The 16,883-nt window shown below is 31.6% G+C and overlaps 1 protein-coding gene across 1 annotated transcript in view; it reads right to left on the bottom strand.

Moving 5' to 3' along the window:
* Positions 1–4,774: 4,774 nt before the first annotated feature.
* LOC130447104 (dynein axonemal heavy chain 8) overlaps positions 4,775–16,883 on the bottom strand; it is an 85,952-nt gene continuing 73,843 nt past the window's right edge. The window contains 7 exon segments of the mRNA XM_056783761.1: positions 4,775–4,900; positions 5,279–5,440; positions 7,261–7,382; positions 7,435–7,624; positions 7,687–7,828; positions 9,642–9,809; positions 9,874–10,113. Of these exon segments, the coding sequence (XP_056639739.1) occupies positions 4,775–4,900; positions 5,279–5,440; positions 7,261–7,382; positions 7,435–7,624; positions 7,687–7,828; positions 9,642–9,809; positions 9,874–10,113 (1,150 nt within the window).

The following is a 16,883-nucleotide window of genomic DNA, read 5'->3' as shown; positions in this document are numbered from 1 at the left end:
GAGTCTCCAAACTTGTTTTTTGCTCTCCTGAAAAATTTAAGCAAAGGCTGTTATCAAGCTCTTCCCCTGAACCCTTCAATTATTAATTATCAATCCTTTGAATATTTTATGCCTTTTTTATCAAGATTTTAATTTTTTAAATTTCAATTAAAATTATTTTACTCTTTTCTTTTCTTCCAAAAAATTTTCTTTTTCTTCCCGTTGTTAATTCTCTTCTTCCTTCTTTTTTTTTATTCATTTTTTTTTATTTAACCAATGATATTTATTTTAAAAGTTAGTTACTAAATTGTCATTTCTAAATTTTTAAATTACTGTGACTTTATTCAAATAATATTATTCTATAATTTCTTTGTTGTATTTATTTCATTCCTATGTTATTAATTTTATCATTGCAGTTGTCAAAATTTTTATATTTTATCATTTATAACCTTAAAATTTATGTTGGTATGTCACATAAATTTTTGAAGTTGGTACTCCTGTTTTTATCTGTCAATTTATGGATTAAATTCTTTGATTATACAGGATTTGTCAAAATTAAATAATAATTTAGAATATAGTGTTGGCCAAAACTTAATATAAAGAATGTTATTTATTTTATTGTGATAAACTGCTCTAAGTAACCGAATAACAGAACTGAACTTATTGCTTTATTTATATCTTATTATTATTTAATAATTTATTTTGGATATATTCATACCATAACAATACATGTATATATATGTAGGGCGCGGAAATCATCCCTTCACATAATTTTTCAACTTTGAAGTTCCAGAAAAAGAAAAATAATTTATACACCATAGTTTCGCTTCGCATGTCTAATCTAATCTAACCTAACCCAACCTAACCTAACTACTAATTTTTACTAAGAATATTGATTGAATATCAAAAAAACTTTAACGAAATCGGAGGGGTGTAACCTAATCTAGATAATTACCAAAAATTTATTTCTGTAGCTCTTGATTCCGTTATGTGGTATAGAAGCTATTACAAAGGAAAAAACAGCTAAGATAATTCCAAATGCTATAGGGATAACCACTCCGGAAGGAAAATATATTTTTTCAAGTCTTATATCAAGAGATAAAACATTTAATTACATGACAAAAGTTTGGACGCAGGTTAAAAGTGAAGTTTCTAATATCGATTTTTCGTGTTCAGGTGTAAGTAATTAATCTTTTTTATATATATATTTTACTGTGTTAACTTATTCAACAATATCTGTACTTCTAAACCAATTTGAATCCTAAATTTAGTCCTGGATTTGAAGGACCAGTCTAACAAAGTAATCCCGACATAATATCACTTCAGCGACAACAACCAACCATTTTTATACATAAATGACAGGGAAATTAAGTCTAGGAAGTTGGTAATACCTCATAATGTTGTTTAGGTTAGGTTCATGTCTTGTCAGACTCTAACGTAAATTGCGGCATTTAACTTTTCTATGTATAACATTCAGTTATTCTAAGTATTTATGAAGATAACAAATAAAAAACTAGGCGTAAGTACGATTAAAACTTAATAAGCAGAGAAATTACATCTAGAAAGTTGATAACGCATCGCGATGTTGTCAAATCAACATTATCAAAATACTTGCCATTGTTTACATTTATTTATTGTCATTCTTTTCGTTAAATCGTTCTAGTTTTATTTGATGGTTTCTTATTTTTTTTAAATTTATGAAAAACAATAATATTAATTATGAAATAGTTATTTTTTAACTATTCATTAGATCTGTCGCTACTGTGAGCATTAAAATTAGGTTAAGTAATGAAAACAACAGCTGTCATGCACAAAGCTTTTAAAATTTAAGCGATGGACAAAAAAAGAACATAACAACGCTGCAATATTAGCCATATATTAAATTTTAGTACCGAAATTGTAAAGAGAATTATTATTTTATTTAATCTGAGATATATAAATTTATTAACAAATTTCATTTGCTAACCAGTCAGGTTCGACTGTTTATACATCTGAAGAAGAAGAAGAGGAAGAAGAAGTGAAAAAAGAAGAAGTTAATGATTATACTTCTTCCAGAAATATAAAAGAAAGTGAGTGTTATTAATTTATATAGTCATTAATTTTATTTATACGAATATATATTAAATTTGAGATAACTAACTAAATCGCGTCCTAGAATCACTGCAGCCGGAAATAAAAAATCTCCAAGTCGGCGGTAATGTTTTGTAATTGTTTTATTGTTGGTTTCAATTTCAAGCAACCAGTTCAAGCTGGTGCATTGTCTTGATTAAACACTTTCTTTTTAGTCAAACGCGGCCGTTTTTGCTCGCATTCAGCCCAATATTTTACTGTCTTTAACGAAGGAGCAATCTCACTAAGAGTAGATTTAAACAAATTTTTCCATGCTTACAAATCAACGTTCACTATTAATGACTGCCAAACAAACTAAACAACACGGCGTCTTAAAAGTTGAAACACGTGTTGCATAGATAGCGTACTTTCTAATACAGAGGTAACTACCGCCATCTCTAGGTCAGACCAGGTATTTCTGGGAATGTCCTCATTAAGCGAGCAACAAATCGACCCAGAATCATAAAATAAATAAAAAATAAAACGCATTTTCTGCAATAAAACACAAAGTGATACTAGTTAGATAGTTAGACAACACAAACCGAGGATGTTGAAGCGAATGAATTGTTCCTAGCCCATATTAAAGACCCAGCCCACATTTAGTTACTCTCCTTTATTAATAACGAATATTTTGTAGTTTCGTTACAAGATTCGCACAACTTTCAATGGAAACATTCAAAAATCTACCACTTCATATATTATACGGCAATAATCCTCATTGTTTGCCTTTTTATATCATCCGGAATATTGTTACAACGAATATTTAAAATACATAGTAAATATTCAAAAGGCGTTGTAATGGAGAAGGTGGTAAGAACAGGGCAGCAGAAATCATTTGGTTCCATAAGTGGTTTCTTAGATGATAAGTTATCTCTAGTTTCTACAGTAAGTATATAATTTAATGCATCTAAGTGTTCTTGATTTTAGGTCTCTTCTGTTTTAAAATTAGTTTTTTTTTGATAGTTTTTAAAAGAAAGATAAATTTTGACGTTTCCACTTTTCTCTAAGTCTTTATCAAAATATATTTTGAATCAAAAGTTATTTTCAGGTGCGGGAATCCTTGGAGACATTTTATACTTTATTAAACAAGAAACAAGACGTCTATACCAAATATTTTACGCACCGAAAAGTGTAATCCTTTCTTTTTAATAAATGAATATGTCTAAATGGAAATTTATAATTTTTGAATTAATATTGAAAGCTTATCAGGACCTATAGCTTAATGACGAATCTGGATATATTTACATTTGGAGGCTGATCTAGGTAGAACACTGTTGGTAGTTCTCAGTTGCCTTTCAACTTAAATCGTCTTCAGCTCAACCGTTCGTCAATTGAATTCAAATCTATTCCAATACTTTCAGAAAAAAAAAATAGAAAATTAATTCTATGGTCATTATTTTGAATATGAGAAGGTAGCAAATGTGAAAATATTCTTTTGTAGTTGGCAGCAACGATTTCCTAGAATATTTCGCTCTTATACTGAATCCAAAGGTGTTTTAGACCCTTGAAGGCAACAAACTAGGATTATATGTTTGGCATAAACAAGATACAAAATTAAATCTTGAAAATTTAGAACGGAAAGTGGAAGGGCAATAAACTTTCCGCCTCATTAATATATTCAGTTAAAAAAGCTGAATCGAAACTTAATGAATCCAATAATCGATTCTACGACCTCGAAAATGCATACCAAAAAAACGACGCCATCTTGTCTGCAGATGAAAACATCTTTGCCTTATTTGGAGCTGATTCTTCCTTTTCAGTCCATTGTTTTGATTGTTTTTTTGGTTCGGGTGTGAAGTGATGGACCCACGTTTTATCTATGGTTATGAAAAGACGCAAAATTTCGGTTGAATTCCTGTGAAAAATCGCCAAACCGATGGAAACATCTTCGCGAGGCTATTTTTGTACCAGTGTCAGCGAACGCGTCACCTATTTTGCTCACAGCTTTCTCATGTCCAATATGCGATGTACCGTACTTTTTGGAATGCCTACCGCTTTGTAGATTTTCTTCGGCATTTCTGGAGTCGTCACCTCATTTGGTCGACTACTACGATCCTAGTCTGCCCAGGTGGTACAGCCTCGTTTAAACTCTGCCACCCAATATTTTACTGTTTATAACAAAAGCGCGGTCTCGCCCAAAGTAGAATCTAGTTCAGCTTTCATATTGGTTGGGCTAATGCCTTTCAAATAAAATTATTGAATAAAATAACGATGTTTGCAAATTCACTGAAAATGTGGCGTCTTCAAAGTTAAAACATATGTTATATAGATTGTGTAGTGGTATTTTTAAAGCAGCTACCGCCATCTCTAGATCAGGCCAGGTACTTCTGGAACCATTTTTGTGATTGTAGTAAGACATGCAGATAAATTGACGTGTATCTGGGAGGAATTCTCAGAAAATTAATCAGTTCGATAATTTGTATATTCTGGATTGTTCTTGACTGTATTGACTAAATCAAAAAATTTATAAGAATATTCTATAGAGGGCAGAAGAGCAGAACACAGATTGTCACGTGGTGATTTTAGAAGAACGTCAAAGTAATAGGTTATAATACTTGATTTGAGGTTATGTGAATAATAACGCAAACTATACGCGTAAATTTTTGAAAAAAAAAATGATATTGTGTAATTATAAAGTTTATTTTCATAATAAAATACATCGATAATTAAATATACATTTTCAAAATTATTGAATGTCGCAAAGCAATGCAACTCCTCTTAGACACCAATGTTCGGGAGGTTTGGCCGTGTTCAAATATAAAATTGTGATGTAATTCAATCCAGTTCTTCTCGATTTCTTATAAACAGGACACTACAACATTTTTTTTGTTTATTTTTTTTTGTTTATTATTTTATGTAAAATACAAACGACTAAAGACAGAAACCATTTGAAAAAATTAATTGATGGTAACTGAGGTATTTGAAGCTAGATTTTTTTCTCACTTTTTGTTGCGCAAAGTTGATTTTTTCTAAAAATAGGCTTTTAGTTATGAATATGAAACGAATGAAGAGTCATTTTAGTTCAATCTGGTGCTTCAAACGATAACTAGAATCGCGAATATAAATTAGTGAATAGTGCAGTAAAGTTAAGTAGTGTAAATATATTAAGAATCACTAAATGTGTGTTTGGATGTATCCTATTTGACAGAATATATTTTATTTCATTTCACATGAAATTCAAGTATCTTACCACGTAGAGAGTAGTTGTTTTAATTTCTACGTTGTATAAAGCGTATATATGTACTACTGGTATCATCGTGTACAAAACTTTATTTATCGATTCGGCAAGACGGGAATGTTTCCTATCCCAACCGGCCCCGTCCAAAAACAACCCATATACATAAACTCCTTCCTAAAAAATCGAAAATCCTGTTAATATTATCCAAATATCGTTTTACGTATACGCAAATTTTTTCATATCTCCACTACTATAATTATGAATAACTCATGGCTACTTTTGACAGTTCCCCTGTAACATTCATGTAGCGATTAAACCCTCGATTTTGTTGAAATTTGTGCCAAAGCTTGTTTTTGATTAAAGACGATAATCTCTAAAAGGATTTTTATCCATAACACTGAAAATATTGATTTTTCACGTAAACCCATTCTTTTGACAGTTATGACCCAAAATATATCGGCAGGAGTCAAATTGACTGACCCAATATTCTGCAGAAACTCCTCCGGATTGAGTTTGAATAGCGTCAAATACTGCTATGACATGGTCAAACACAAAACTACAACTCCAAAAGCCCTCTACAACTTTGTAGTAGTAGTATTTATAGAACTGCCCATGTATAACAAGTTAATCTATTTTCAATAATAATGAGCATGTAAGACAACATATTTACAAATTTTAAACGATGTAACAACAATAGATCAATTTTCCTATTACGAGGGTGGTTCATATATAAACTGAAATTTTGCTATAAAAAAACTTAGTAAGTTATAGGGGTGAAATTTTTTACAGTTTTCTGTCACACTTTTGCCATCTCGACGAAAGCTTTCGGATGTTTTTTCGTAAAAATCTCTCGGTTTGACACCTTACCAAATAGTCGCATGGCTACAAATCGGGACTATAAGGAGGATGGTTCGAGTGTTTTACCACCTAATTTCACCGTGTTTTTTAGGAGGTTAGTATAATACTGCTACTACGTTTCCAGTTACTTGTTCGATGAGGAAATCTACCGCAATTACTCCCTTCATTTCCTAAAACACAATAATGACAACTGACGCGTCTTTGTCTTTCATCAATTCATACGGCTGTAGCAGACGCCTACAAACTTCTCAGAGTGTGAACTCCAGCTCAACATTCAGAAGACTTGGCATCCATCAGGCTGAAATTTTGCATGAACCGAGCCGTTTATGAATTATTGTCTATAATCATTTCGCGTACAGTACTGCGTCGGTCTTCCAAAATGAGTTTTTCCACACGTTCTGTGGTACCGCGCGTGTGGCAGATTTGCCACCACTTTTCGGCCTTTTCGGAAATCAAAACGCTATTTATAGATTTGAGTTGTGAAGAGGCATTCTCCTTTGAATTGTTCTAGTAATTTATGAAAACTTTCCGGCGATTTTACACCAAATTTCACAAAAAAACGATGCGTTATTTAACAGACACTAGTACACCCGTAAATCAAATAAAGTTGGTTGTGTTTCGAACCATGAAATTTAATAATTGATGCGGAATACTTCGTTTTCGCTTCACAACGTTGCCGCATTGCCAAAACAGAATTCAATTATTAAGGAACATTTCCAGTGTGAGTTTAAATTATGAAATCATAATACATGCAATTATTCACTTAAATTCCAGTGGAATGCCACTCCACTTTGCTAAAATGTAGTAGGAATGATCTTATTTCGAAGTGGAGGGAAACGCTGTACCATCATACACTGCCAGAAGTCTGCAGCTTGCTAGGCATTACTTCGTGAGACAAACATTAGCTAATTTGCTTTCGCTTCTTACTCACTTTGTGACAAGCATATCAACAAGACATAGTGCGATCTAGTAGCCTTCCATATCACCAGATTTATCTCCAAATGAAGTTTTCGGGTTATGTCAAACAAACTATTCATCAACAATAAAGCTATATTTAAATTTAAATAAAAAATGAACCATAGTTCCTAATAGCATCCCAGCTACAATGTGTTTTAAATCATTTGAAAGTTAATTACCGGTGGTCCAGCTGTAACTTCTTCACGAACAAGTTTCGTAACTTCGTTAAATAGTTTGACGTTGTCTAAAGCCCAGCCTTTATGCGCTCTGGCGACTTCCTGTTTCATTGCAGTCAAAAAACCTGAAATTAATTTCGTTTTTAAATTAGTTTTGTTTTAAACAATTAAAGTTACCTTGTGGATTGAAGAAGCCCGCCATCCAAAAACTGGTAGGTCTTCCTGTGAAACACCAAATTCTAAATTGGTTATCCCTTTCGATCAATTCCGTAAACCAGAAACCCAAAGTACTGGCGATCCACGATGGTCGTAACCAAATATTAGGGACTTTAGCGTCGTAAATCATATCGAGCGCGTCTCCGAGCGCCTAAAATATTCAATTTTCGGAATAATTTCATCAATAACAATTTTATCGTGAAGATTATTTACCTCACTCATAATTATTGTACCTTCGATAGCTAAAAGTAAATCTCGTAATGTAGCTCTTACTACTGAGATAACTTTTTGCATTCTGTCTATTTCTTGTCTCAAAAAGATGTTGAGAGAATTCAAAAGACCCATTATTCTCAATCTGGAATACAAAATCAAATTATTCAAATCGAAATTTAGAAATCGCAAAAGCACACTCTTTTTGGAGAATAGTGAAAAAATGGATGTCTTCCCCCCAAATCGAATTTCAAGTGAATGTATAGACATTCCTGCCAGTGGTACTCAGTTCCAGAATCATTAGAAATACAGTTCACCATCTCTAGTCCGTCATTTTTGTAAATTCGACCACGGGCGATTATAAAAACAGATCTGTAACTTCTCGCCCTTCACGAGCCGCATCTCATTGCTCAGATCGTCCCTAATATATTTAAAGCAATCAAAGACGCTGAATATACCCTAGCTAACACTCGGAAAGCTCTGAAAGTAATTATCAACTGGTTCAAAATGACAGGCTCTCACAATCATTCAATACTAAAAGGACTAAAATTGTAATTTTTATGAGTCATTTTGTACTGCAAATTCCTGGGACTTCTATCTGGAAAGGAGGTGAAGTAGTCTAACTAAAACCATGTGGCTATTCCGGTGAGCCATTGGAAGCAGGCTAGCCTTCCACTCTTTCGTCTCTCAAAATATCAAGACCTGAAGGTGAAAAGAGAGACATGGCTCCAGTGGTGCGGCTGTAGACAAGCCAAATCCTTTCTAAGTGGGACAAACCCCAATGGAGGAGCCCGAAGGATTCTCCAATTCTGGAATAAGCGCTAGGGCGATCAATGGGACTGCAAATCTTGCAATTAGCACTGACAAGGTCTTCAATCATAAGTACAATCAAAACTCGTGACGTTGCGAAAATCCTGTCACAAGTTTTGGCAGGTTAGTGACTATATAGCAGATGAATGAAGCAATGTTTCCACAAACTATGCAAGTGGATATCCATACCAGTGAAATTGGAGAACTGGGGGTTGCCAAGCCAAAGCGATAATGACTGAAACCAATAAGTAACTTAGTGACGACTAAATTATTGCCTCTGTTTTGGAAAATAATAGTGATGATACTGTGGATTAAGGCAAGATGATGAAGAATTTCACACATAAACGCCAAGAACGCTTTTGATATTTCTCATAACGCAGCAATTTGACACCTATAGTTTAGGAAATTCAGTTAAATCTAAATTGTTTTCTTAACAATAACTGTTGCATATTTTGCATTACTTGGAAATATATTCCCTTCTAGACCTGCAAGAAATGGATGATGAAGTACAGTTCAAAAAAAAAAGATAATTAAATAGATGAAGCACATAGTTCCATAAGGAAAGATCTCGAGCTCCGATTGCAATGAATAGAATTGAAACAATCATCGAAACGAAAATACACATATTTAAAACAAACACAAATCAATCTTGCTAAATGGTATGGAACTTCTTCCATGAGAGTGATTTTTCCGCGCGATGGTAAATTCTTCTGGTCTAGGCTGATCTTATTATGGTCTGGAGAAGCTTCCGGGTAACTTCTTCGTCTCCACATCGACACAAAAAAGCTAGTAAAGCCAAAGATTGCGCTTTCTTCTTCCTAAGTTGTTTGGTCTAGTGTCGAATTAATTGTGTGAGACTTTCTCGGTCTTCGTTCATTGTTTGAATGTTTCTTGGCCTATCGAACCGTCGAAAAAAGCCAGACGTTTCGCCAACAAATTCTTTTGGCCTGGCTTGGGTTAATCTTATTATATTCTTGATAATTTTCGTTGTTACTGCTTCATCTCTACATGGGAACAGGAACGCTAGTGAATCCAAAAATTCTTATTAAAGTTATTAGGATCTTCTTAAGTAGCTTGCTACTCCACGTAGACGAATTTTTTTCCAATTTCAATGCAAAACAAAAATAAATATTATAAAATTGTACTACCTTTCCCGTACTTCAAATGGATCGTAGTTATCAGGTAGCTTACTAAGCATATCTTTCGCTTGCCGTTGCACTACGGCTTCTCGTGATTCTCCACCACTACCTCCAGATTCTTTCGGTTGAATTGCCAACATATAATCGAACATAGCTATCGTAGTGTTCGTTTGATACCTGAAAAAATCAGAAAGTAATTTACGTGGTTTGAATTTGAATTAAAAAAAAATAATATTCTTACGTAATATCGGCGTTAGAATGCAATCCGTAAGCTTGAGGGGGATCCGTAGGCGCGAATCCATCTATATGAGCTACATAATCGGCAACAGATTTAAATTTAACGATTTTGTAACCTTTGTAGAACATAAAATCGTCATTAAATACGCTATCACTAAACCAAACTTTGCAAAACGTATTTAGGAGTTTCTTGTCAAAATCATCTGTCACTCTACCTCCATAATGGACCTCACCCAGCATGTACCTGGGGAAAACACTCTTTTTGTTAACAAGGGTTAGTTATGCGGAAGATATTCTTCATGAGTTTCTTTTAAAACATAAATAGGTAGCTGGTATTCTATATATTCAAAAAGATTTTTACATTTCGTCATTCAATATAGTAATTCAGCTTCAAACATTGACGAAACTCACGAACTTTGTGATATTTATTATAGTGAAAACCTAGTGAAACACTCTTTTTGTTAACAAGGGTTAGTTATGCGGAAGATATTCTTCATGAGTTTCTTTTAAAACATAAATAGGTAGCTGGTATTCTATATATTCAAAAAGATTTTTACATTTCGTCATTCAATATAGTAGTTCAGCTTCAAACATTGACCAAACTCACGAACTTTGTGATGTTTATTATAGTGAAAACCTAGTGAAAACACTCTTTTTGTTAACAAGGGTTAGTTATGCGGAAGATATTCTTCATGAGTTTCTTTTAAAACATAAATAGGTAGCTGGTATTCTATATATTCAAAAAGATTTTTACATTTCGTCATTCAATATAGTAATTCAGCTTCAAACATTGACGAAACTCACGAACTTTGTGATATTTATTATAGTGAAAACCTAGTGAAACACTCTTTTTGTTAACAAGGGTTAGTTATGCGGAAGATATTCTTCATGAGTTTCTTTTAAAACATAAATAGGTAGCTGGTATTCTATATATTCAAAAAGATTTTTACATTTCGTCATTCAATATAGTAATTCAGCTTCAAACATTGACGAAACTCACGAACTTTGTGATATTTATTATAGTGAAAACCTAGTGAAACACTCTTTTTGTTAACAAGGGTTAGTTATGCGGAAGATATTCTTCATGAGTTTCTTTTAAAACATAAATAGGTAGCTGGTATTCTATATATTCAAAAAGATTTTTACATTTCGTCATTCAATATAGTAATTCAGCTTCAAACATTGACGAAACTCACGAACTTTGTGATATTTATTATAGTGAAAACCTAGTGAAACACTCTTTTTGTTAACAAGGGTTAGTTATGCGGAAGATATTCTTCATGAGTTTCTTTTAAAACATAAATAGGTAGCTGGTATTCTATATATTCAAAAAGATTTTTACATTTCGTCATTCAATATAGTAGTTCAGCTTCAAACATTGACCAAACTCACGAACTTTGTGATGTTTATTATAGTGAAAACCTAGTGAAAACACTCTTTTTGTTAACAAGGGTTAGTTATGCGGAAGATATTCTTCATGAGTTTCTTTTAAAACATAAATAGGTAGCTGGTATTCTATATATTCAAAAAGATTTTTACATTTCGTCATTCAATATAGTAATTCAGCTTCAAACATTGACGAAACTCACGAACTTTGTGATATTTATTATAGTGAAAACCTAGTGAAACACTCTTTTTGTTAACAAGGGTTAGTTATGCGGAAGATATTCTTCATGAGTTTCTTTTAAAACATAAATAGGTAGCTGGTATTCTATATATTCAAAAAGATTTTTACATTTCGTCATTCAATATAGTAATTCAGCTTCAAACATTGACGAAACTCACGAACTTTGTGATATTTATTATAGTGAAAACCTAGTGAAACACTCTTTTTGTTAACAAGGGTTAGTTATGCGGAAGATATTCTTCATGAGTTTCTTTTAAAACATAAATAGGTAGCTGGTATTCTATATATTCAAAAAGATTTTTACATTTCGTCATTCAATATAGTAGTTCAGCTTCAAACATTGACCAAACTCACGAACTTTGTGATATTTATTATAGTGAAAACCTAGTGAAACACTCTTTTTGTTAACAAGGGTTAGTTATGCGGAAGATATTCTTCATGAGTTTCTTTTAAAACATAAATAGGTAGCTGGTATTCTATATATTCAAAAAGATTTTTACATTTCGTCATTCAATATAGTAATTCAGCTTCAAACATTGACGAAACTCACGAACTTTGTGATATTTATTATAGTGAAAACCTAGTGAAACACTCTTTTTGTTAACAAGGGTTAGTTATGCGGAAGATATTCTTCATGAGTTTCTTTTAAAACATAAATAGGTAGCTGGTATTCTATATATTCAAAAAGATTTTTACATTTCGTCATTCAATATAGTAATTCAGCTTCAAACATTGACGAAACTCACGAACTTTGTGATATTTATTATAGTGAAAACCTAGTGAAACACTCTTTTTGTTAACAAGGGTTAGTTATGCGGAAGATATTCTTCATGAGTTTCTTTTAAAACATAAATAGGTAGCTGGTATTCTATATATTCAAAAAGATTTTTACATTTCGTCATTCAATATAGTAATTCAGCTTCAAACATTGACGAAACTCACGAACTATGTGATATTTATTATAGTGAAAACCTAGTGAAACACTCTTTTTGTTAACAAGGGTTAGTTATGCGGAAGATATTCTTCATGAGTTTCTTTTAAAACATAAATAGGTAGCTGGTATTCTATATATTCAAAAAGATTTTTACATTTCGTCATTCAATATAGTAATTCAGCTTCAAACATTGACGAAACTCACGAACTTTGTGATATTTATTATAGTGAAAACCTAGTGAAACACTCTTTTTGTTAACAAGGGTTAGTTATGCGGAAGATATTCTTCATGAGTTTCTTTTAAAACATAAATAGGTAGCTGGTATTCTATATATTCAAAAAGATTTTTACATTTCGTCATTCAATATAGTAATTCAGCTTCAAACATTGACGAAACTCACGAACTTTGTGATGTTTATTATAGTGAAAACCTAGTGAAAACACTCTTTTTGTTAACAAGGGTTAGTTATGCGGAAGATATTCTTCATGAGTTTCTTTTAAAACATAAATAGGTAGCTGGTATTCTATATATTCAAAAAGATTTTTACATTTCGTCATTCAATATAGTAGTTCAGCTTCAAACATTGACCAAACTCACGAACTTTGTGATGTTTATTATAGTGAAAACCTAGTGAAAACACTCTTTTTGTTAACAAGGGTTAGTTATGCGGAAGATATTCTTCATGAGTTTCTTTTAAAACATAAATAGGTAGCTGGTATTTTATATATTCAAAAAGATTTTTACATTTCGTCATTCAATATAGTAATTCAGCTTCAAACATTGACGAAACTCACGAACTTTGTAATGTTTATTATAGTGAAAACCTAGTGAAAACACTCTTTTTGTTAACAAGGGTTAGTTATGCGGAAGATATTCTTCATGAGTTTCTTTTAAAAACATAAATAGGTAGCTGGTATTCTATATATTCAAAAAGATTTTTACATTTCGTCATTCAATATAGTAGTTCAGCTTCAAACATTGACCAAACTCACGAACTTTGTGATGTTTATTATAGTGAAAACCTAGTGAAACACTCTTTTTGTTAACAAGGGTTAGTTATGCGGAAGATATTCTTCATGAGTTTCTTTTAAAACATAAATAGGTAGCTGGTATTCTATATATTCAAAAAGATTTTTACATTTCGTCATTCAATATAGTAATTCAGCTTCAAACATTGACGAAACTCACGAACTTTGTGATATTTATTATAGTGAAAACCTAGTGAAACACTCTTTTTGTTAACAAGGGTTAGTTATGCGGAAGATATTCTTCATGAGTTTCTTTTAAAACATAAATAGGTAGCTGGTATTCTATATATTCAAAAAGATTTTTACATTTCGTCATTCAATATAGTAATTCAGCTTCAAACATTGACGAAACTCACGAACTTTGTGATATTTATTATAGTGAAAACCTAGTGAAACACTCTTTTTGTTAACAAGGGTTAGTTATGCGGAAGATATTCTTCATGAGTTTCTTTTAAAACATAAATAGGTAGCTGGTATTCTATATATTCAAAAAGATTTTTACATTTCGTCATTCAATATAGTAATTCAGCTTCAAACATTGACGAAACTCACGAACTTTGTGATGTTTATTATAGTGAAAACCTAGTGAAAACACTCTTTTTGTTAACAAGGGTTAGTTATGCGGAAGATATTCTTCATGAGTTTCTTTTAAAACATAAATAGGTAGCTGGTATTCTATATATTCAAAAAGATTTTTACATTTCGTCATTCAATATAGTAGTTCAGCTTCAAACATTGACCAAACTCACGAACTTTGTGATGTTTATTATAGTGAAAACCTAGTGAAACACTCTTTTTGTTAACAAGGGTTAGTTATGCGGAAGATATTCTTCATGAGTTTCTTTTAAAACATAAATAGGTAGCTGGTATTCTATATATTCAAAAAGATTTTTACATTTCGTCATTCAATATAGTAATTCAGCTTCAAACATTGACGAAACTCACGAACTATGTGATGTTTATTATAGTGAAAACCTAGTGAAAACACTCTTTTTGTTAACAAGGGTTAGTTATGCGGAAGATATTCTTCATGAGTTTCTTTTAAAACATAAATAGGTAGCTGGTATTCTATATATTCAAAAAGATTTTTACATTTCGTCATTCAATATAGTAATTCAGCTTCAAACATTGACGAAACTCACGAACTTTGTGATATTTATTATAGTGAAAACCTAGTGAAAACACTCTTTTTGTTAACAAGGGTTAGTTATGCGGAAGATATTCTTCATGAGTTTCTTTTAAAACATAAATAGGTAGCTGGTATTCTATATATTCAAAAAGATTTTTACATTTCGTCATTCAATATAGTAGTTCAGCTTCAAACATTGACCAAACTCACGAACTTTGTGATATTTATTATAGTGAAAACCTAGTGAAAACACTCTTTTTGTTAACAAGGGTTAGTTATGCGGAAGATATTCTTCATGAGTTTCTTTTAAAACATAAATAGGTAGCTGGTATTCTATATATTCAAAAAGATTTTTACATTTCGTCATTCAATATAGTAGTTCAGCTTCAAACATTGACCAAACTCACGAACTTTGCGATGTTTATTATAGTGAAAACCTAGTGAAAACACTCTTTTTGTTAACAAGGGTTAGTTATGCGGAAGATATTCTTCATGAGTTTCTTTTAAAACATAAATAGGTAGCTGGTATTCTATATATTCAAAAAGATTTTTACATTTCGTCATTCAATATAGTAGTTCAGCTTCAAACATTGACCAAACTCACGAACTTTGCGATGTTTATTATAGTGAAAACCTAGTGAAAACACTCTTTTTGTTAACAAGGGTTAGTTATGCGGAAGATATTCTTCATGAGTTTCTTTTAAAAACATAAATAGGTAGCTGGTATTCTATATATTCAAAAAGATTTTTATATTTCGTCATTCAATATAGTAGTTCAGCTTCAAACATTGACCAAACTCACGAACTTTGTGATGTTTATTATAGTGAAAACCTAGTGAAACACTCTTTTTGTTAACAAGGGTTAGTTATGCGGAAGATATTCTTCATGAGTTTCTTTTAAAACATAAATAGGTAGCTGGTATTCTATATATTCAAAAAGATTTTTACATTTCGTCATTCAATATAGTAATTCAGCTTCAAACATTGACGAAACTCACGAACTTTGTGATATTTATTATAGTGAAAACCTAGTGAAACACTCTTTTTGTTAACAAGGGTTAGTTATGCGGAAGATATTCTTCATGAGTTTCTTTTAAAACATAAATAGGTAGCTGGTATTCTATATATTCAAAAAGATTTTTACATTTCGTCATTCAATATAGTAGTTCAGCTTCAAACATTGACCAAACTCACGAACTTTGTGATGTTTATTATAGTGAAAACCTAGTGAAAACACTCTTTTTGTTAACAAGGGTTAGTTATGCGGAAGATATTCTTCATGAGTTTCTTTTAAAACATAAATAGGTAGCTGGTATTCTATATATTCAAAAAGATTTTTACATTTCGTCATTCAATATAGTAGTTCAGCTTCAAACATTGACCAAACTCACGAACTTTGCGATGTTTATTATAGTGAAAACCTAGTGAAAACACTCTTTTTGTTAACAAGGGTTAGTTATGCGGAAGATATTCTTCATGAGTTTCTTTTAAAACATAAATAGGTAGCTGGTATTCTATATATTCAAAAAGATTTTTACATTTCGTCATTCAATATAGTAGTTCAGCTTCAAACATTGACCAAACTCACGAACTTTGTGATGTTTATTATAGTGAAAACCTAGTGAAACACTCTTTTTGTTAACAAGGGTTAGTTATGCGGAAGATATTCTTCATGAGTTTCTTTTAAAACATAAATAGGTAGCTGGTATTTTATATATTCAAAAAGATTTTTACATTTCGTCATTCAATATAGTAATTCAGCTTCAAACATTGACGAAACTCACGAACTTTGTGATGTTTATTATAGTGAAAACCTAGTGAAAACACTCTTTTTGTTAACAAGGGTTAGTTATGCGGAAGATATTCTTCATGAGTTTCTTTTAAAACATAAATAGGTAGCTGGTATTCTATATATTCAAAAAGATTTTTACATTTCGTCATTCAATATAGTAGTTCAGCTTCAAACATTGACCAAACTCACGAACTTTGTGATGTTTATTATAGTGAAAACCTAGTGAAACACTCTTTTTGTTAACAAGGGTTAGTTATGCGGAAGATATTCTTCATGAGTTTCTTTTAAAACATAAATAGGTAGCTGGTATTCTATATATTCAAAAAGATTTTTACATTTCGTCATTCAATATAGTAATTCAGCTTCAAACATTGACGAAACTCACGAACTTTGTGATGTTTATTATAGTGAAAACCTAGTGAAAACACTCTTTTTGTTAACAAGGGTTAGTTATGCGGAAGATATTCTTCATGAGTTTCTTTTAAAACATAAATAGGTAGCTGG

This window comes from Diorhabda sublineata, chromosome 7, assembly GCF_026230105.1.
Source record: "Diorhabda sublineata isolate icDioSubl1.1 chromosome 7, icDioSubl1.1, whole genome shotgun sequence".
NCBI classification, from domain to species: domain Eukaryota; kingdom Metazoa; phylum Arthropoda; class Insecta; order Coleoptera; family Chrysomelidae; genus Diorhabda; species Diorhabda sublineata.
Note: the sequence above shows the minus strand (reverse complement) of the source record. Positions and strands in the feature narration are given on the sequence as shown.